Here is a 20,948-nt window from a genome sequence, read left to right on the forward strand (position 1 = left end):
ATATATTATAATGTTTAATTGTCCAAGTTAATGGAAATTCATTTCGTTTACATATATGTATTTTCTTTGTTTAAAATTCTTAATGAATGTCAATAGACTAAAATCTTTTGTGTCATAATAAGATAATATCTGCTCTAGAATTGAATGTTTATTATGTCAAATCATTAAGTTAAATTGCTTTTCTCAGATTTGTGTTGCTTATTTGTAATTCCTAATATTGCATTATTTTTCATGATGGTCTCATTTCTTCAATTGTGTGGGGAAAAGCTATTTGATTGCATTCGTAGAAGGTGATCAGAAATTTGCTCCCATAATTATTGTTCCTGGCTGATTTTCCTTGAAGACATGGTTATGGTTTTTATAGTATTTCTGAAGAAAAATGTAAGGATAATAATTAAGAAAAGTATCAATTTTGAGGTTTTATATTCAGTTTTAATTTTATTAGGGAACTATTGCCAGAACAATTTGTTGCATATATTGAAAATTTATTACAAAATTGCTAAAACTTTTATCATATTCACATAGATGGTATTTAGAAAATGAATACATTGTCATTGCTTTTTTTGTCCTACTTCTTAGTTGATCATTCTAGAGTTGTCCTGGAAAAGCTGAAAGATGATCCTCACTCAGATTACTACAATGCTAATTTCATCAAGGTAAAGACTAGTGTAATATTTTTTTCTGCTAACAACATGTGACATCACTATGGCAATATGTAAATCCTATTGATTTGGATATTGGTGTAGAGCCTTACTGCCAACTTTTGGCAAAAGGAAGCATGTTACAAAAGTATCATTTGTTGTAAATGAGCAATGCTTGTTCATCATTCACATAGGTGTCAATACAATTTAACAACATATTTTCTTCAATATCTTTCCATAGAATGATCATTTCTTCCCCAAATTTTGCCTACATGTGCAACATACAAAGGGTGTTTCAGAAACAACAAAAACTCAAATTTGACTGATGTGTTGCTTGCTTCCTTTGCCAAAGCTGGGCAGCTTATTTTGTTTTCATGGCAGGTAGTAAATAGAGGACAGATGATAAAGATAAGTTTTACTCTTTTTAAAGAATAATATCCTTTGTTTTTATCTCCTTTCTAAAGATGATATGTTTCATGAAGTATACAATATACATCCCTTCATACACATGTCATACTTTATGTATTTTTGTTATATGTAATTCAGTTGTTTTGCAGCATGGAGTTGAAATGACTGATAATATTACTGATTCAATTATATTAGTTATAACAAATTGTATGTTATAACAGGGCCGTTGTGGAAAACAGTTTTGAAACTGACAATGCCACCCTGTATAAATTAAACTACAAATAAAAACGAAATAAATCTAAGAGAATCACTAATATATTAGGCTTTTGCATTAAAATATTTGTTTAGGATTGAATTTGAGCATAATTTTGATAGTAATGATAATATTTTATGTTTTCTAACAGGATGATAAGGGGAAGAAGGCATTCATTGCTTCTCAAGGTACGTACATGTATATCAAGACTAGGTTATAATTACAGATGATAATAAATAGAATAATTACATCTATTTTACTGTAGTTCTATCAGCAATCTCTAAGCATTCTACACAACAGTGCATTATTATTACCATGGTTTTTTAAAGAAGAGCAAGATCAGCTGTTATACATTCTGTATTTTAAGGAATAAATTCCACACCTATTTTTCATGATATACATGTACCAATGCTTTTATAGATATGGTAAAAGTATTTTTACCTGGACTGCTTTTTTTATGTTGATATGAAATATTGATTATATGTAGAGAACAAGTATAAATAGAGTAGTTTTATTTGTCATATTTTTGTGTATTTTCTCAGCCCCCAATATGGCAAGCATCAATGATTTCTGGCGACTCATTTGGCAGGAGAATGTTTGTTCTGTTGTCATGGTAACAAACACTATAGAGGGAGGCAAGGTTAGTATTCTATTATTAGATTACTATTATTATTATTATTTATTTGACAAAATCACGATACAAATTATACATAAATGTCTTTTATACATGATAAAAACAAACGATGCAGAATGTAGCAGTGTTACATGCTGGTCAGGCAAAGCACAATAAATAGCTGTTGCTTGGAAGCATGTCACCCCACATGTAGCACTGTGTACAAATATCAAACTTACAAAACATACTGATAAAAAAACCCAAAATAATCTACATGTAACTCAGTATTTATAGTGACATTTCTATAAAAGAATAATGAAAATGCATAAACTGATTGATGTTTTAAAATTTGATTGGAGAATGATTGAAAAGCAATAATAACAATGGTTGTCTACCTGTCAATAATAAGTACAGACAGGAGAAATAATAATGATATATTGTCTATTCTTATCCTATAATCTGTCAATATGGAAATAAACACACAGTAAATTATAGAGACTTTGTTGCTATTTATTGTTGACATTTCTTAGAAATGAAGGTATTACTATGTCACAGGTCACAAGTTTAAATCCATCCCAGATGCCTTTGTTGAGTCTCTAATAACATTCCCTTTTTTGCGGCATACAAATGTGTTGGAGTGAACACCTTGTCTGTCCTTTGGATGGGATGTTAAATGCAGGCCCTGTATAAATTGATGAGAATGATAATTGTATTTGAGTTTGAGGGCTGTCACCATCTAGACAGTGTGGGTTTAAATCCCACCGCTGCCACCAATATTAAAATGGGAAATAAATGCTGCTTTGGAGTTGTAAAATAATCAACAAGTCTAATCATGCATTCACAAAATACATTTTGATTCTATTCATCTATATGCAGCTTATACAATTTCATACAAAATAAGAAATATATATGATATAATATAATATTATACAGATATTGCCTACCTAGAGTTTGAATATAACATTTCCTCTCCCCGACGGAGTTATATTTTTCCCAAGTGATTATATTTTGCCCGAAGCGCGCAGCGCTGAGGGAAAATATTATCCCGAGGGAAAAATATAGCTTCAGAGGGGAGTTGAAATGTTTTTTATTAAAACGTTAGACCAGGCAATATCTGTTATATTATATAGTATATGTGGATTCGCCATCAGAAATTGCATTCATCATCTGGCTCAAACCCAAAATTCTTGCTACAGCTCTGATCCATTTACGTCATAATAGATTTTTTTGTTGAAAATACATCAAGCGCGCTCTTCATGCAATCAACGCGTTAACATTAGCGCGTACATCATATAAACTACCTTGGTACGCAACTTGTATGCAGCGAGTGACGTCACTTTAGTGAATATAACGCCGCAATTGAAAATACAACGCAGTATATTCCCTAAAGTGACGTCAAAACCTAGAATATAACAAATGCGATCCTCGCAGGTATGGTGACGTGATGGTGTATTGACCTATCACTGATTCGAATCTACATAACCTATGTAATATAATATAATATGATGTGATGTGATATAATATTATTTGATATAATATAATACAGCACAATTACAAAAAGGAATATACGAACAAAGAGCAACATAAAAGAAGGAAAGAAAGTTTGCATTTCCTTCACTTGTCTGATCAAAACAATTTGAGTGATGTTATCATTTATCTAGGTATTGTGATGGTTCGTGTACGGCCTGCTGATGTGTCAAGTTTCCTTCTCATTTAAATAAATCTTACTGTAAAGTCATAACCAGTGTCATATCCCTGAAACTTACAGCTTATTTGTTCCTTATGACAGGATCGGTGCACAGTATACTGGCCGAAGGCTATGGGAGACAGCATGACGTTTGGTGACATCGAGGTGAAATTAAGAACAATAGAAGAGTTCTCTGATCACGTACACAGAGTCATGGATGTTAAACAGGTAAGGAATGCTCTGATCCAAGACATCCAAAAAATCCAAAAATTCAAATCAAGATAGGTGATAATAGTCACAATTGTAAAAAACAATTCCATTCCTCATGCAAGTGGGGATGTGCTTTTATCTGGAGGCTGAAGTTTGTTGTACATCTGGAAGACATGAATGTAAAGTTTGGATTATATTGTAAAAGGAGCTTAAAGGTTTCATTGTAATGTTTTTATTATGAAATTACCATTATGTAAAAATACAGTGTTTATAATATCAGTTTGATAGTATGTGATTTCAAGTCAAGTTGATGGGTTCTAATAATAAATCTTGTTATTGATTGTGAGTTGCTTCTTGCAATAGAAGAATTAAATTGCTTATCTTCAGGTAGAACTGATCTGTTAATCTCATGGTAATTATTATTGTTATTTGCAATTTTTTTAGATGTGGCAATACACTTTGTCAAGCTATTTTGAAGCTGCACCATTATAAGACCTAACTACGCATTAATTAGCTGGTTACTTACCCAGAACGCATCATTCCGATCATGTACTCATATGCGCTCTAGAATGATGAATAATTTTCTGCCATGATTGACACTATCACAAGTCAGGAAACACGTTTTCATCATGGTTCCAAACATTCCTTTTTTTGCTATTGAATCACCAACATGACTTTTGGCAACCCAAATCAATATCATTTTTCTGGTCATTATTGAAATGGTATATATGGGTATCATAAAGCTATCCTAAATTTACACATTTTTAGGGGAGCTCAGGAAAAAATGAATTTTGGAAATATCATTTTTTTTAGCTACCTCATATTATCTAAACTCTATTTCTTGTAGAGAACTTTTTTCTACTCAAAGAAGGTTGCTACTTATGTCCCAACTCTGAAACTGAGGAAAAATTGGATTTTAGAAATATCTTTTTTTAGCTACCTCATATCTGAACTCTAATTCTAGTAGATAACTTTCATTGTCATAGAATTTTGCTACTTATGTCCTAACTCTGAAATTAAACAAATTTTTCTGAGTTGTTATAAGGTTTTTAACACCCTATGCATGTGCATACATGAGATCAACTGTGTTCTTTAGGGCCCCATCTTACAAAGATCCAATCAATCGTAACTCTATGGAAATCCATCAGTAATCATGATTTTTAATACTTGAAATTTGCAAAATGTCCTTTGTAAAGAAAGCCAAACACACCAAATTGTCAAGAAAAACAATGAATTTATGTATAAACATCATATCCAGATTTTTTTTGAGGAAACATGCATTTTAGATATGGGCGTTGTTGGCTTTCCATAGTTGAAATTAATCAGATTGATCGCAAGAATTTGTAAGATGGGGTCCAGAGCTCTTAGAGTTCAGTTCGCTATTAGATTATTTTCATCAAGGAATTTATTCCTTGAAATGCGTGTGCGCTGTAATCTTAGTAATTACGACTGCCGAGCTACAGCTGGGGTAATAATATCCAAGTCCTTTCGAAGCGCATAGAGACATTATTCATAATTGTGATATGCACTATACAAGAACTGTTTATTATTACTATTATAATTTTGATATCATTACGTCAGGTGAGTGGGGGTGAAACCCGATCCGTCCATCAGTTCCACTACCAGTCCTGGCCAGATATGGGTGTTCCACAGTATCCTACCACACTCATCAGTTTCACTCAAGCTGTCAAACACGTCCATGAGAAGATCACTGCCAACACCAAGGGATCTACTCCAATGCTTGTCCACTGCAGGTGAGTGGGATGGTAATAGGACCCTGTTTCACAAATATATCGTAAATCCATATTTTATTGTGTAAAATATACATGAAATGAAATACTCCAAAACTTTGCTTTGCCCAATTGATAGTTGGCCCGACAGCCGCTGTGCAGCGCCAGATCGACAAGGCTCTATCCCTTTAGTTGTTGAACCCCAAACAGAGTAGCAACAATTCTCATCTTTTAATATGAAATCAAATCAATAGATATGATTGATTGTAACTTGCAGAAGCATTGTTTTTTTATTGCATTAAATATCTCAATCATGTGCAACTCCAACAATCAATCACGGTTAATTTTCAACTATTCAAAATGTGTGTTTGCAACTTTGATTACTTTGATCTAAAGATGCATTGCAATGCATGTCTAATCATTACTTCACCCATAGGGCAGACAATGTACATTCATTCTTTCAGGAGACTGATGGAATCCTTTTACTTCAAAGCTGTACACAGAATTATTCCTAGGGGGGAGCAAGAATATATAAGATGCTCCAAAGTATTAAATAAAAAAGGGAGCAACAAACTGAACAGCTAATGACAGAGGGGTTTCTTCCTTTTTCGGATTGAAATTGTGGAAAAGGAGAGATTTCACAATTTACAGGGAAGGGATCCTGCCCCGGCCCCTTTCCCTTTGTACATAACTGCCTGACTTCAATATCAAGATATACCATATTTTAAGAACTATATTTGTGAAAAAGAAATAGCATATTACTATAAGTATGGTTTAATTCATTCTTTTTAAATGTTGTTTCATCTTTTTGTCTTTATTAGTGCTGGTGTCGGAAGGACAGGAACTTTCATCTCACTCTACTGCATGCTGGGAAAGATCAAAGAAAATAACCATATCAACATCTTTGCTTTCATTCAGAATATGAGAAAAGATAGACCATATATGGTTCAAACTGCTGTAAGTACCTTCATGGGGAATTGTACTGGAAACATTTAATTTTTGTTTCATAGACTACACATTTTTTTCTTTTTTTAATCTACAGTTTCAATGTTTGAACTGTGGTTGGCTCAATTTTTCAATTTCAAAATTTATGATAATTACTTGTGAAGATACATGTAGTAATAAATTTATTGATACCTTGTTCATGTTACTACTAATGCAGCTGTGGAATAATTTTGAAAGTGCAAAAAATCACTATCAGATGGTACTTCTTATGTTTTTGGACACGGCTTGGAAAAAAATTGGGGGGGGGGCGCTACTACTACTACTTCTACTACTACTGCTTCTACTATTGTTGCTGCTATTGCTACTACTACATATGCTACCACCTCTTTTATAAGAGTTTAATTAAGATTATTTTCTGATTCCAGGACCAGTACATTCTAATCCATACTGCCCTCGTTGAGGCCTACATGAGTGGCAATACAGATATCCCTGTGGCCCATTTTGAAGCAAAGCTTTCCTCACTGAAGGAAAGGAATCCAGTCACTCAGAAACTCAACATTGAACAAGAATTTGAGGTAACTATAATGTCATTTCCTTTCTTAGCTTGTAAAATAGTAAAGAAGTGATGATGTTGTGTCATCATGACTATTCATGTTCAAGATGTTGATAATGAAATAGTTTTTTTTATGTTATGTATTAATGATCATATTTATTTATTGATAGATCTTGAACCAACTCACCCCTCCTGCCGGACCACAAGCCTTCAAAGCTGCTGCTCAACCTGCTAACATCGACAAGAACCGCTTCCCAAACATTCTTCCAAGTGAGTTTATCATCTCTTCAGTCCTTCATCCGTTCGCAGTATGCCACTGCAGGTTGCTTCTGAAACTACATGTAGACCTGGGCCCCGTCTTACAAATAGTTACGATTGACCGGATCAATCGTAACTATGGTAATCCGTCAATGTCATAATTTTTATAATGAAAAATTTGCACAATGTCCTTTGTATGCAAGCAGAAGCACAATGAATTTTAAAGAAAACTGACTGCATGAACATACATCATAGCTTGTAAATACCTTAAACGAACATGCTTAAGTGATGTTGATGTTGCTGGACATCCATAGTTGCGATTAATCAGGTCAATGTAACTCTTTGTAAGATGGGGCCCTGGGCATTGTTTCATGAACCATCATGCTGGTGAGTTTCACTGATAAAAATGCTCAGAGCCAATCAGATGCAAGGATTACAGTAGCTTATTACAAATAGGACAATCCCATAAAATAATCTTTTTGTACACCCAACCCCCATTTTTCTAAATCCTTTAATTCATAAACTGACCAAGTCAGAGTCTCTTGAGAATATTACACTGTCAAAAGAACAAAAAATCAGTGACTGAAAATTTCATGAAGACCCAGATACAGGGGGTCGGACTTACATATTTTATGGAATTGCCCAATAGTAAAATTCTTCTCTAAACAAACTTTGAGGCAGATTCTTTAAGTGAGTAAGAGTGTATACAATTATACTAAGTACTAGGCTTTGTTGATTTGACTTGAAGGATCTGCAGCTGAATTTGTTAATATGACACCTTGGTACATGTATGTTTCTTTAGTTTCAATGATTGAGACAAAAATATCTTCATGAATTGAAAAACATCTCTCATTATTTTCTCATCTGACTTCAGTTGTAAATAGTAATCATGTACTAATTTTAGTAAAACTTGTGCAATTACTATAGCTATGGTAAACAGGTCAAGTCATTCATCTATTAATACAGTGGTAAGATCAGTTTTAGTCTTTCCTCTCAGCATAAAAATCATTATAAGTCAGATTATGATAACATCATATCTCTTTTCCAGTGGAAAAGAACAGACCATGTTTGGTGACAAAGGGGGAAGCAGGAAGCACAGATTACATCAATGCTTCTTTCCTTAATGTAAGTATAATTTTAAGAGCTTCATATTCCATGGATATCTAGTCTTAAATACTTCTTAATCAAGGAATTTTGATATGCTTTGTACTTTGGCTGATCTATTCAGGTAATAAGCTACAAAGGAATATCTAGCGTATGAGTTACTTCAGCTATGTAGCTCATGTATTCCCTTTTCTATTGATTATTTGCCTGAAACTAATCCTAAATAATCTCCCTTCTATAGTTAGCAAAGGATTCAAGTGAGGATTGTCTGAGGGGAGTTTTTAAATAAGATTAAATATTTTACATGTGCACACTCATAGGAAAGATATGGTATCCTAGTTTACTCTATAATTTTGTATTTTATCGTAAAACCATTAATAAAATAACATAATGACAATATTCAAAGTGATGATATGGATTATATTGAGACACTGGAACTTTTTTTAAAGAAGAATAAAAGTCAATACTTTCTTACATGTAGGTCAGAAAATGGTATTGACCAAATATTATTTGGCTTTATATGTTCTGGAGGGAAAAGCTCAATGCCTTTGTTCAGATGTTATTAACACAATATTAATTCACTCTTATGCCAGTACATCTTTATATGATAGGTATGATTTCAACTATAACTGAGATAAAACAAGTTGGTTATAATTTGACTGTTTTCAGACATTCATGAAGAAGGATGTGTTCATAGCAACTCAGATGCCTCTCCCTCATACTACCGGTGATATGTGGAGAATGGTCTATGATTGGAGATGTCCTGCCATCGTTATGCTCAATGAACTGGACCTCGAAGATAAGGTGAGAAAAGCAATCAAGTCATAAAATGATGTCGTGGGAGGTCAGCTTGTACATTTCATAATCATATATTCTGAACTCAATTTTAATCTGAACTCTGGTGTAAAGTTGTGGTTTGACCATGGATAGCCAACCGTGGCAATTGCATGATGAAAGAGCAAAGTAAACATAATAAATGACCATTGAAAACAAACTTTTTGACATTTCAGGGTCCGGTAATTTTTGCACGATAGGCCTTGGTATATGTTTTAACAGACACCAGAATACAGGCTATAGACACCTAGACATTGATTGATTTATTTATTAAGAAAAAAATTCACAACATTTAGAAAAGAGATGACCTATGATTTATTTTGTAATGATAAAAAAAAGTAACTGTACAAAATTACGCCCCCAGTGGAAACCCAACTTGATGGGAAGATAGCATAACACTGATAAGGAATGCTTTACATTTTTTTACATCATTGTTTCATTTCTATATTTGTTTTTATAAGTTTATAAAACTCTAAAAAAATTGAGTGCATTGGAATAGTTTTTATTATTTTACTGTATCCTTGTCTAAATGGAGAGTCATGTATTGTCTTTTGGTATAAGGTATTCACTCATATTTCTTAACAATATTCAGTTTACATATTTTAATATTTCAAATTATTAGATCATTATAACATTCTTATTGAATGAACTCAAACCTAGCACTTAACATTTTAAGAACAAAGACAGAAAAGAGAATGAATCAAGCAATTTGTTAAGATATCTTGTGGTAAGAATAGATATTTTTCATTTGTTACAAAAGCCATTTTGTATATTTGAAATGTCAAGAGAATATTTACTTTATCCTTCTTAGAAAAATGCATATGTGTTTGTTGTAAAATAGGGTCAGCACTCCGGGGGGGGGGGGGGGGGGGGGGTGGAGGTAGTGGCAGGGTGGACGGGGGGGGGGGGTGGCAGGGTGGACTGCCCTGTTTATGATCTTTCAAGTAGTACAAATAGGGAAAAGATCAAAGGGGAAAGAAGATCATCATAAAGAGAGTTGTTGGTCATTTAACTCTTCGGTACTATTGTTCAGTTCAAGGGGGAAAAATTGTGTCATATATACCTTAGGGTCCTCTTTACTCCCAGTAGAACGCTGGCTCCTCCTCATTAGATGGTCCCTGTTGACTTTACTCTTCTACTTATTCTTTACTAGTCATGTGCTCAATACTGGCCGAATCAAGACTCGGTTGAATTTGGTCCTCTCAAGGTCACCATAGTATCAGCTGAGACTATCCGAAGTGATTACGTCATGAGAAAGTTTGAGATCAAAGGACCACGGAAAGGGGTAAGTTTTCATTTCTTTTTCACTTACCACTATTGGAAATATTTTCAGAGGTCGATATAGACATCTAAATAATTTGAATTTTTTAAAAGTCCTTCAGAGCTCTGCTTTGATATGCATTATCTGTTTAACGGTGGAGTAATCGATTGCATGTAGTGAAATAGATTTTAAAGGGGTGAAATGTTATTTTATCTTATAGGTTTTCTGGTTGTGTTATCACTGGTGTTTTGAATAATTGGTGCACTTTTCTGTCTGTAAGCTTAGAAATGTATAGCTATTGTCAGTTCTTGTATTAATATCAAATCAAGATGATCTCACTCATTCTTTTGAATAGTATGAAAAAAATAGGTATACTTTCAAGTCTGTAAGTCATTAGATTTGTACATAATTTTTAATATTGACCAAGTTTACAGTGACATTCAACAAGAGAATTACCAATGAAAATACTCGTTATATATTAAACATAAGACACAAAATTTAATTCAGTTCCCTCTTAGACCATGCAATTCATGGTCCTTTTTAGCAAAATATATGTGATTTAATGGCTTTATTGAATAAGTCAACATAGGGGACTGTCTTCACAGTAGCAGGAAGGTGACTCCATAGTTTTGCATGCAGCAACCACAGGGTAGGATGTTTCAACTGCTTGTCTCTTAGGTTCTGAATGAGCCAGATTGATGAAGATAAACGAGAAGCACAAACTTGAGAGCGACCAATTAGGATGTTATCAATGTTTTCCGGACGTCAGTGATTTAGAGACTTGAAAACTAGCGGCAAAATTTTAAAGGCTATCCTCTGTCTCACAGGCAGCAAATGGAGCTGCAGTCGGAGAGGTTCTGTTCGAGTCTGAAGGGGAGAAGAGAAGACGAGCCTAGCAGCTGAGTTCTGTAGTCTCTGAAGCGGGTCAAAGTCCTGGCTGAGAACACTGAAGAGACTATTGCAGGAGTCTAGTCTGGAGTGAACAAGAGCCCTGACAGCAGCATGGCATGTTTGCTGATCAATAAAACTTCAGATTCTTACAAAAATATCAAATCAATAAACAGATGCCTAACCTAGTTTTATTCATCCATGACAGGTCCTTACGGTAAAGCAGTTTCATTTGTTTGGTTGGGATCATAACCAATCAAGACCGACATCATTAACACCTATCCTTAATCTGGTCGATGCTGTAAGTGAGTGTGTTAGGACATCACAGGCGTCCGGTCCTATTGTCTTACACTGCATGTAAGTGAATTCAGTTTAATGCAATGCCATTCAATCCAAATCAATCCAATAAATTCAATACAATGCTATTCAGTTCATATCAACCCAATTCATAGGTTGGATTTGGCATGAATGTGAATTGTATTATTATACATTGGCCTGTAAAAGTCAGTTGAAATGAATCTCATTTTCTCACTTATATTTTGTTTTCAGTGGCTTTTTATCAATACTTATTTATTATATTCTTGGTGTGATATATAAATTTTGTTGCTATGCACAATTGTAACGTTATGCATTTCAGATGCTAGGCTGTATAAATGTATGTGATGTTTTATACCACAATGAATACTCTTACATGTATGAATGAATATTGAATAAATGAAAAAATGAATATTGAATAAATAATAATAAAACACAGAAGTAAATAGATAAAATCGAGAAATGAATAAGTGAGTAAATTCTGAAATTGATTGATTGATAGGTAAATAAATATGTTAATGAATTTATAAATTAATGAATATATGAATAGATAATTAAAAATAACTTGGAGAATCCAGTAGAGAAGCTGTGAAATATAAACCAAGTAGGAAATATGAAGTTAATAATTTAGACAAGACATCAACATTTTTTCACCTATGACAAGGGATTTTTTTCATTCTTGTTTGATGTTTTCAGCAATGGTATTGGTAGGAGTGGTGTGTTTGCTGCTATTTATTCAGCAGCTGAGAAGATGATAACAGATAGCTCTGTTGATATCTTCCAAGCAGTCAAGAGATTACGCGCAAATCGACCAAGTATGATCGAATCAGCGGTAAGTTAAAATTAAAAAACCCCCCCCCCTCCCATGAAAATAGGATTAAAGTTTAATTCTCACATAGGAAAAGTGCTGTAGAAGGAGTTTTATCTGAGCACTTGCTAAGTTTACACAGTCCAAACAATGAAAAAGTTTTGAGCAGCAGGTGTCTAGGGATTTTTCAAGAAAGTTCTAACGTCAATTGCCAACACTTCATTTTTGTCTCACCTGCATAGCAGAGTGAGACTATAGGTGCCGCTTTTCTGACGGCGATGGCGTCAACACCAAATCTTAACCAAAGGTTAAGTTTTTTTAAATGACAGAATAACTTAGAAAGTGTATGGACCTAGTTTATGAAACTAGGCCATAAGATTAATCAAGTATTAGTGAACATTCTGCCTGAGTTTCAGATCACATGATCAAGGTCAAAGGTCATTTAGGGAATGAACTTATACCATGTTGGGGCAATCAACATCAAAAACTTAATCTAAGGTTAAGTTTTTGAAATGTCATCATAACTTAGGAAATATGTGGACCTAGTTCATGAAACTTGGACATAAGGTTAATCAGGTATTACTGAACATTCTGCTTGAGTTTCACATCACATGACCGAGGACAAAGGTCATTTAGGTTCAATGAACTTGGCCAAATTAGGGGGTATCTGTTGAATTACCATCATAACTTTGAAAGTTTATGGATCTGATTCATGAAACTTTGAAATGATAGTAATCAAGTATCACTGAACATTCTGTGCGGGTTTCAGTTCACATGATTAAGGAAGGTCAAAGTTCATTTAGGGTCAATGAACTTTGGCCAAATTGGGGGATTTGTTGAATTACCATCATAACTTTGAAGGTTTATTGGTCTATTTCATAAAACTTGGACATAAGAGTAATCAAGTATCAATGAACATCCTGTGCTCATTTCAGGTCACATGACCAAGGTCAATGAACTTTTGCCATAATTGGGGTATCTGTTGAGTTGCCCCTGTCTGTCCATCCCCCCCACTTGGTTTCCGCGCAATAATTTGTGTACTATAAAAATGTTTGGTGTGTAGGTAGATGACACCAAGTACAGGATAAATTTGAATGCGGAGTCCACAGGTCAAAGGTCACAGATCATTATATATGCAAGTTGGTTCACTCATATTGAATGACTTTCTGATCACGTTATACGGGGGTATCTGTATCCTTTGGACATTAAATTTCTAGTTAGATGATAAATTTGTAAGAAATATGACATTTATTTAGCAGGTGGAGATATCTTCCTGTTGCTCTATGTTATTACAATGTTTGTTGTAGTATTAGTATAACATGATTTCAAGTTATGTCAATGATGTATTCTTTTCTAATTTGTCCCTATCTTTAAGACATTAGCAGTATATTTTTTATATTTAGATCTAATATGACTCTTCCACAGTGCGATCTCATGACTAACTAACTCAAACTAAATCACATGGACCCTGCATCTTTATCCATGATGCAACATTTTATTGGTTGTCTTATGATATAAACTCAATACAATGATGAATAATTTCCTTTTAAATTCTTCAACTCTCATTCTACACTATTTTCAAATAAAATAGTGTATCTTAGTATACTTACAGCCTTTCCTTTTTGGTTTAGATAGGGAACAAATGACCATTATCTATTTTCAAATAGAAATTCAAAATATAATTTCAACTGTTAATGAAAAGGTTTTATATATAATGTATATATCAGGACTGCCCTTATGCTCACAGGCAGGAGATCCATTGTGTCTATTGCTGCATTAAACATATATTTTCTGCACATTTCTCCATCTGTTTAACAGGAACAGTACAGGATCTGTTATGATGGCATCGCGGAGTATATGAAGAAGTTTGATGAGTATGCAAACCTGGATATGTGAAGAGACTCGTTTTCCTTGCAGTAGATTGCTTCCATGATGCCAAATCTCAACCATTAAAAATATTATTTACCATATGACTTTACTTCAATAGTGAAAAGTGAAAAAAATGCCTAAAAATGCAACCAATGGTGGTTTCAGGTTTTTTTGTTGGAGGGGGGGGGGGTGTGAAGAGGAATGAAGACTGAAAGGTGAACTTTACCTTTAATGTAAAAAAAGTATTATGGTATTCTATCGCCATTGTTTTACCTATAAGAGGAAAAAATCAGTTTAAAAAGAGAGGAGGTTTGAACGTGGGAGTTAAATTTCGGAAATGTCACATAATTCTATGAGTGGTTTGGGGCTCATTTAATTTCTAAAATATTGTGCAATTATTTTATCCAAAAGATGAATGACCTTTAAAAAAGTTTTATTAAAAACATGGTTTTGTCAATAAAAACTTTGGGCAGCTGAAATCATCTTGGGACAGTACCTGAACTACTGATGATATACTTCAAGGACCAATCCACTTCCTTATTTCTTCATCTCTCTGTTCTCTTTCTCTCTCCCTTGCTCTTTTCTCTCTCTCCTTTTAAATGACTATTTGTTTGTTTTTCTTCCTTTACCTCTTTTTTTCTCTTAACCCACATTACTTGAAAACTTAGGGGAAGGAGGAAAGCCCCAAGTCCTGAGTTTCTGTAGCGCATGTAACTTTTTTTTTCAGTGTATACAATCGCCCTTATTCTGAAATCAGATTTAACTTAGACCATGGTCTAACTCTGTGCTAAAATTATGGTTAGCCAAAAATTCTGTTTATATTATTTATTTGTTGTGTTTACCATTTTGTTTCCTTTTGATTTTATACTGAGGATAAGTATACAAATCACTCTATAACTGTGCCCCCAAATACTTGTCTGATTGTTTAGAAATTTATGTTCCAGGTAAAAGAACTCGATTCTCTGAAGACCCACTTAAATTAACATATCCAACTAAAAGAAAACAGACTGGAGACAGAACATTCACCGTTGCACCCTCAGTGGAATGGAACAACCTCCCTCTTGCAATAAGACAATCTCCAACAATCAAGTCCCTTAAAACTCTCTTGTTCTAGGCAACTGCCTTCATGTCATTATGATTTTTGTTTGTAGAAATATGTTACTGATATTGTGAGTTCTTTGGGCCATTTGGGAAAAGCGCGTTATAAATATTGAGTATTATTATTATTACTTCTAAATTCTTCGGTTATCACTCCCAGACAATTATGAACAAGTTAGATGTCATATGAATCAATAAATTAGATGTGTACTGTTAGGGATTCGTGCCCAATTGGCTCTCCATAGTTTAACGAAAACTTTAAACCAGGGTATATCTATATGTACCAATCTTTCTTTTACACATTAATAAAGATGAGGAGTTAATTTCCTTTTCAAAGTCAACTGTAAATTGACACAATATTCTATGCAAAAAAATAATGATACAAAGAGAAAACGGGTAGAAAACTTTTATAATATGCAAGTATCACCAGTAAGCATTCCATTCCAATGTCTACTCTCTACTTAATCCAGATATCCTAGAAAATTACATTGGGGTTTCATTTGGATATTTCAACCCCTCCCACAACTCATTCCTTTTTTGTGGAGTTGAGCATTCACTTTATATTTTGAGACTTTTGAAAGTATCGTGTTTTGCACTATTTTTGTTACTAGTTTTCATTGGATTACGTTTCCTTAATCGCTCAGGTTTTCTTCAGATGCTATCTTTTAGGTTTCTGTGGATAATATGATTTATAGCCATTATTTAAAAACTACTTATTTGTCATATATTGCAAGTTAAAGCATAGTTACGTTTATGTTATGTTTATTTATTCATTTCTTTATTTATCATTATGTTCTTTCTCAAATAATTACTATTTAATATTAAGTATATTTCTACAGTAACTCAAATGATTTATTTCTTATTAGAGACATAAAAGTTATCCTTAATCATTTTGATTTATTTTATTTGTGTTATCAGTGTCTGCATATGTGAGAATCATATAAGATTAGAAAACAAATATATTGATGAGGATAAATATTTAGGCAAAAAATAAGATTCCTTTCTTCAACTTATCAACATTTACCATTATTTTCGTCAACAGCCATAAATAGTGATCATGCACATTAAGACAATCTTTACTATTCTACAGATATTTAAAGGGGAATGAAACGTGGGGAACAAGTGTGCTCGTGTGGAAACAGAAAAATCAAAGAATATGATCAAAGACAGTTTGAGAAAAATTGAACAAACAATGAGAAAATTCTGAGCATTGAATCTTGCGATCACTAATGCTATAGGGATCCTCCCATTGGCAATGCGACAAAGATTTGTGATGTCACATGTGAACAACTTTTCCTTTGATGGACTATAAAATACCCCCAATGTCTCTTTTTGCTTCGTCTTATGGTTATACAAACTTTTCATCCATGATATATTATTTGAAAATCTGTATTACATGCGCTCCTATAGAAAGAACACATGATCTACTGATAGATGTGATTAAAGAGACAGATTAAGTGAAATATATTGAAAAGTGATGGGAAAGTTGTTCACATGTGACATCACACATCTTTGTCGCATTGCCAATGGGAGGATCTAGATTACAATAATGATCTAAACTTCAAATGCTCATAACTTTCGTACCATCTATTCAATTTTTCTCAAACTTTTGTTGATCTGTTTCTTTGATTTTTCTGTTTTTGCACAAGCTTTTTTGTTTCAAAGGTTTTATTTTTCCTTCCAATTGGTATTTGAAAAATAATGGTAGTGCTCACAATTAAATCTATTTAACATTCAATCTCATTTCTAGATGTCTTTTGTATTAATTTGTACGATAATGACATTTTCTTATCATGATTTATCATTATCTATTTAATTTCAATGATTTTATATGATTAATAGAGTTTTAAACTTTCTGTTTAGTGCATTAATGATGATTTTATAACATGAAGCTATTGTGTACATGTAAATATATCATGTTGTGCACATTGATTTCGTTCAATTTCTTTTTATTTAATTTCTTGTCTTTAGTCATTTCCTGCAGGATCGTCTCTCTTTTCATTTTTTTAGTTCGTATTTATGTTATATTATCATTATCAATATTTGATATTTGAATGCAGTTGGGACAGTGATGCAGTAAATCATGTATTATATTTCATTAGAGGATATAGTACTGAATATTTTATACAAAGTAATGATTATTTGATGCATTATATCAGTACTCTAAATGGATTAGTAATAATTATTTTTACCAGAGGCATGTTAAAATGAATGTGTATTTTTTAAGAGATTGATTTTTATGAAAAAAAATCACTTTTTAGCTGTTCAAAAAATATAATTTCATTGACGAAGCAATATATATATTTGTATAACTTAGAATTGTTTATCAATCACCAGTGTCTGTTTGTTATTTGACAAAACTATTAGTTTACTATAAGTTATGTAATTATATGCATCCGAATTATGTTTTTGAGTGATAAAACTTCAAGCTTTACCAAGGCAGACCAATTTTTTTTTTCAAATGTAAACTGTTTTATGAAATATGCAATTCCTTACAACTATTCTATCAATTGAGATGTTTAATAATTGCCTTACAAAACTGTCTAGCATGTAAAATTGATACTTGAAATATATGTCATATTATTTTTGAAATAGTTTTTTAATTACTAGAATAAATGACTGTAAAATTAATTGTATTTTTGGCATAGATTTTGTCGTTTGTATTATTGAATTTTACAAAACCATGTCATATGTTACTAAACCCTAGCAAGGTTCATTACCATGATCATTTATTATTGTAAGCAACCCCTCCCCCCAAATAAAAATCATCGATTAAGCCATTACCCGAAAATGATTATTTTGATGCTTAAAAAGACTGAGGGGGCTGAGGTCTTTATTGACGAATTGGCGCGCTCATAATCTACAATATTGTAGATTATAATTCTTTACAAAAATCTGTAACTAATTGATTGTGCTAATTTATACATAAAATGAAAGGTTTGCTCTAATTTTCAAAACTGATTTGCTTTCAGACCCTTTGTAAGATTCTGATCAAATGCACTAAAAACACGATCAATTTATCAAAATTTACGTCTTGGGGATGAATATTAATCGTGATATGTAAATCTAGGAGCCTCTATATACCAGATACATAGATTATGACGGGAAATTGAAAGAAATGGGTTCTTGTATTGTTGGGGAAAATGTTAAAAGGGGGAGGAACGAGAAAAGAAGATAGAAAGGAAGGGAAGGATAAAGAAAATAAAGGGAGGGAGAAAAGTGAAGAAAATGAGAGGAGGGGAGAATTATGTAGACAAATGCCAAAAATTCAGGTCACCACATTATGGACATAAAGATTCTAGGTTTCCAAGAATGTTCTCCCCAACTCCGATAATAACTCGTTACATCATTGAGTGAGATTTATGATAGATTGCACACCGTCTTGATAACATATAGATTGCACACCGTCTTGAGAACATATATAGGCCTATGTATCTGAATAAATAGGTTTTAATCATCTTTGTCCCATATACTTTCTCCTGATGGCTTCATAAACAAGATGAAAATCTTCACGAGATTTTCCTCTTGGGCTTTACCCATTATTTAACGACTGTTTGCATTGTGCAATGTTGTGTTCTATTGACGCCGCAAATAAAAAGAGGGAGAAAATGTAAAAGGCAAGGAAAATATAGGGAAAAAGAAAAGAAGGAAGACTGAAAGGAATGAAAGGAGGAAGAAAAGGTGGAGAAAAGTGAAGTGAATAGGGGGGGGGGTTGACAAAAGCTACAGTATCAAAATAAAAAAATCTAGATCATCTACAAATTGTTCCCCTTTTCCTAGTCCATGAATTGTTACCTTATATTGATTAAGATTAAGATGTACTCAAAGCCTTAATTGCAACCATCTCAGATAAATGGGTACGTTTTGTAATATTTTCGTTTTCTCTCCTTGAGTAAATATTATAACATGTATTCCTTGTTAGCTTTACCAATCGAATTCTGTTTGCATGGTGTATTGCTACGTTCTGGTACGTGTGCCGAGCGTAATGGACTTATAGCATTTACCATTTTATAGAGCTTACCAAGACGGTTTCAAATGCATTAGCTACGTTTTTAATTAAAACCAAATGACTCCAAAAAGACCATTAACAAATAAAATGAGATTTTTATTGTCCGGTAACCGATCAGTATCGGCACAACCAAATTTTAGTCTTTCTAGCACTCACATGTACATGCTGTAAGTGATATTGAGATATATGTTTTTTCTGCTGGCATTGATGGTATGGTTTGTTCATGACCCAACATTTCGTTTTCAGTGGTTGCGCTGGGAATTTGTTGAATTAAGTTGAAAGCTAAATCTTTGGCAAGAATTTTCAATAACTGTAGACAACGAAAGACAATTAGTTGACCTGCATGGCTACAGAGGCGTGAGCCAACTCACCTCTCGACCAGCTTGCAAGGCGTCTCTAGTGTATCCATGACTGCTCATAATCATCGTGAATCTACTGAACAATGCTACACTTTATTCAGTTTATTTAACAGTTTCTGAAAACCTTTTATATCCATAATAATTTTGCCATCCTTTCCCTGTTTTCCTTGAAATCACTGTTGTGCCTGAATCACGTTCGTTACTTTTGGAAGATGAAGATTACCCGAAGACGAAGAATAAATAAGTTTTTGGAGTGAATAATAAACACAGGAAAACTATGGAAGTCAACAACTCATCGCTTGAATTCAATTCCGAACAACCTGAACATTTGCAATCCATAACCTTGGACATGATCATCTATATAACCTGGATTTTCATGGTGATTTCCATTATCCTGAATTCATTTATCATCTATTTAATGAGAAACAGCGATGCCTTCAACGAGATTGACTCAATTCTTTATCAGGTTTTGGCAGTTGAGGACATAGTATTCTTCATTACCAGTCTTTCGTTTCAGTATGTCATGAAAGTCGATATTGTAAATAAGGTTTCCGAGTACACCTATGCCCGAAAGGCAATGTTAAGGTTAATAGTCTCGTCCGCCATCTTGTTTCAGATCTTTGGCACCCTTCTAACATCCAATCTATCTCGCTATTTGCTCATCGTTAGACCCCTCAAGTACCTCAGATGGATAACAAGAAAGAAGGTTATGATCGCACAACCTATTGTCGGCATTGTTTCACTGGTATATAATTTTGGCATTCTTTATATTTTGACTCTACCTGAATATTTCACCCCTCGGATTATGATCTTATTTGTCCTTCCTATAATCGCAGGATTTACTGTGTTACTGTTTACGAACTGCCACATCATGGTGATATCCTTCAACCAGTCCCGAAGAATCAATGCTATTCATAATCAACTGGCGAGAGGTGAATCCTCTGTGAAGAACCCCAATGGACAGCGCCCTCTCGACAGTTTCAAAGGCACCAGGACAATGCTCCTTGTCACATTTTCATATTGCATCGCATGGGTTCCGTACGTCGTTACCGTATTGGAGTTCGGTGGATACCTGCAGCAGCCGGTGCAACTTCGGTTGCTTTCT

General features: G+C 33.5%; 1 protein-coding gene across 1 annotated transcript in view; it reads left to right on the forward strand.

The window, feature by feature from the left end:
• Positions 1 to 16,669, forward strand: part of LOC121423914 (receptor-type tyrosine-protein phosphatase mu-like) — a 53,141-nt gene extending 36,472 nt beyond the window's left edge. Inside the window, exons 18-31 of the mRNA XM_041619463.1 lie at positions 580 to 656; positions 1,454 to 1,490; positions 1,845 to 1,942; positions 3,705 to 3,830; positions 5,394 to 5,566; positions 6,364 to 6,499; positions 6,913 to 7,062; positions 7,211 to 7,310; positions 8,347 to 8,423; positions 9,072 to 9,206; positions 10,390 to 10,521; positions 11,594 to 11,742; positions 12,397 to 12,532; positions 14,327 to 16,669. Of these exons, the coding sequence (XP_041475397.1) occupies positions 580 to 656; positions 1,454 to 1,490; positions 1,845 to 1,942; positions 3,705 to 3,830; positions 5,394 to 5,566; positions 6,364 to 6,499; positions 6,913 to 7,062; positions 7,211 to 7,310; positions 8,347 to 8,423; positions 9,072 to 9,206; positions 10,390 to 10,521; positions 11,594 to 11,742; positions 12,397 to 12,532; positions 14,327 to 14,404 (1,604 nt within the window). The 3' untranslated portion in view covers positions 14,405 to 16,669. The remainder of the gene's footprint in view (positions 1 to 579; positions 657 to 1,453; positions 1,491 to 1,844; positions 1,943 to 3,704; positions 3,831 to 5,393; positions 5,567 to 6,363; positions 6,500 to 6,912; positions 7,063 to 7,210; positions 7,311 to 8,346; positions 8,424 to 9,071; positions 9,207 to 10,389; positions 10,522 to 11,593; positions 11,743 to 12,396; positions 12,533 to 14,326) is intronic.
• The last annotated feature ends 4,279 nt before the right edge of the window (positions 16,670 to 20,948 follow it).

This window comes from Lytechinus variegatus, chromosome 11 (assembly GCF_018143015.1).
Source record: "Lytechinus variegatus isolate NC3 chromosome 11, Lvar_3.0, whole genome shotgun sequence".
Lineage (NCBI taxonomy): Eukaryota > Metazoa > Echinodermata > Echinoidea > Temnopleuroida > Toxopneustidae > Lytechinus > Lytechinus variegatus.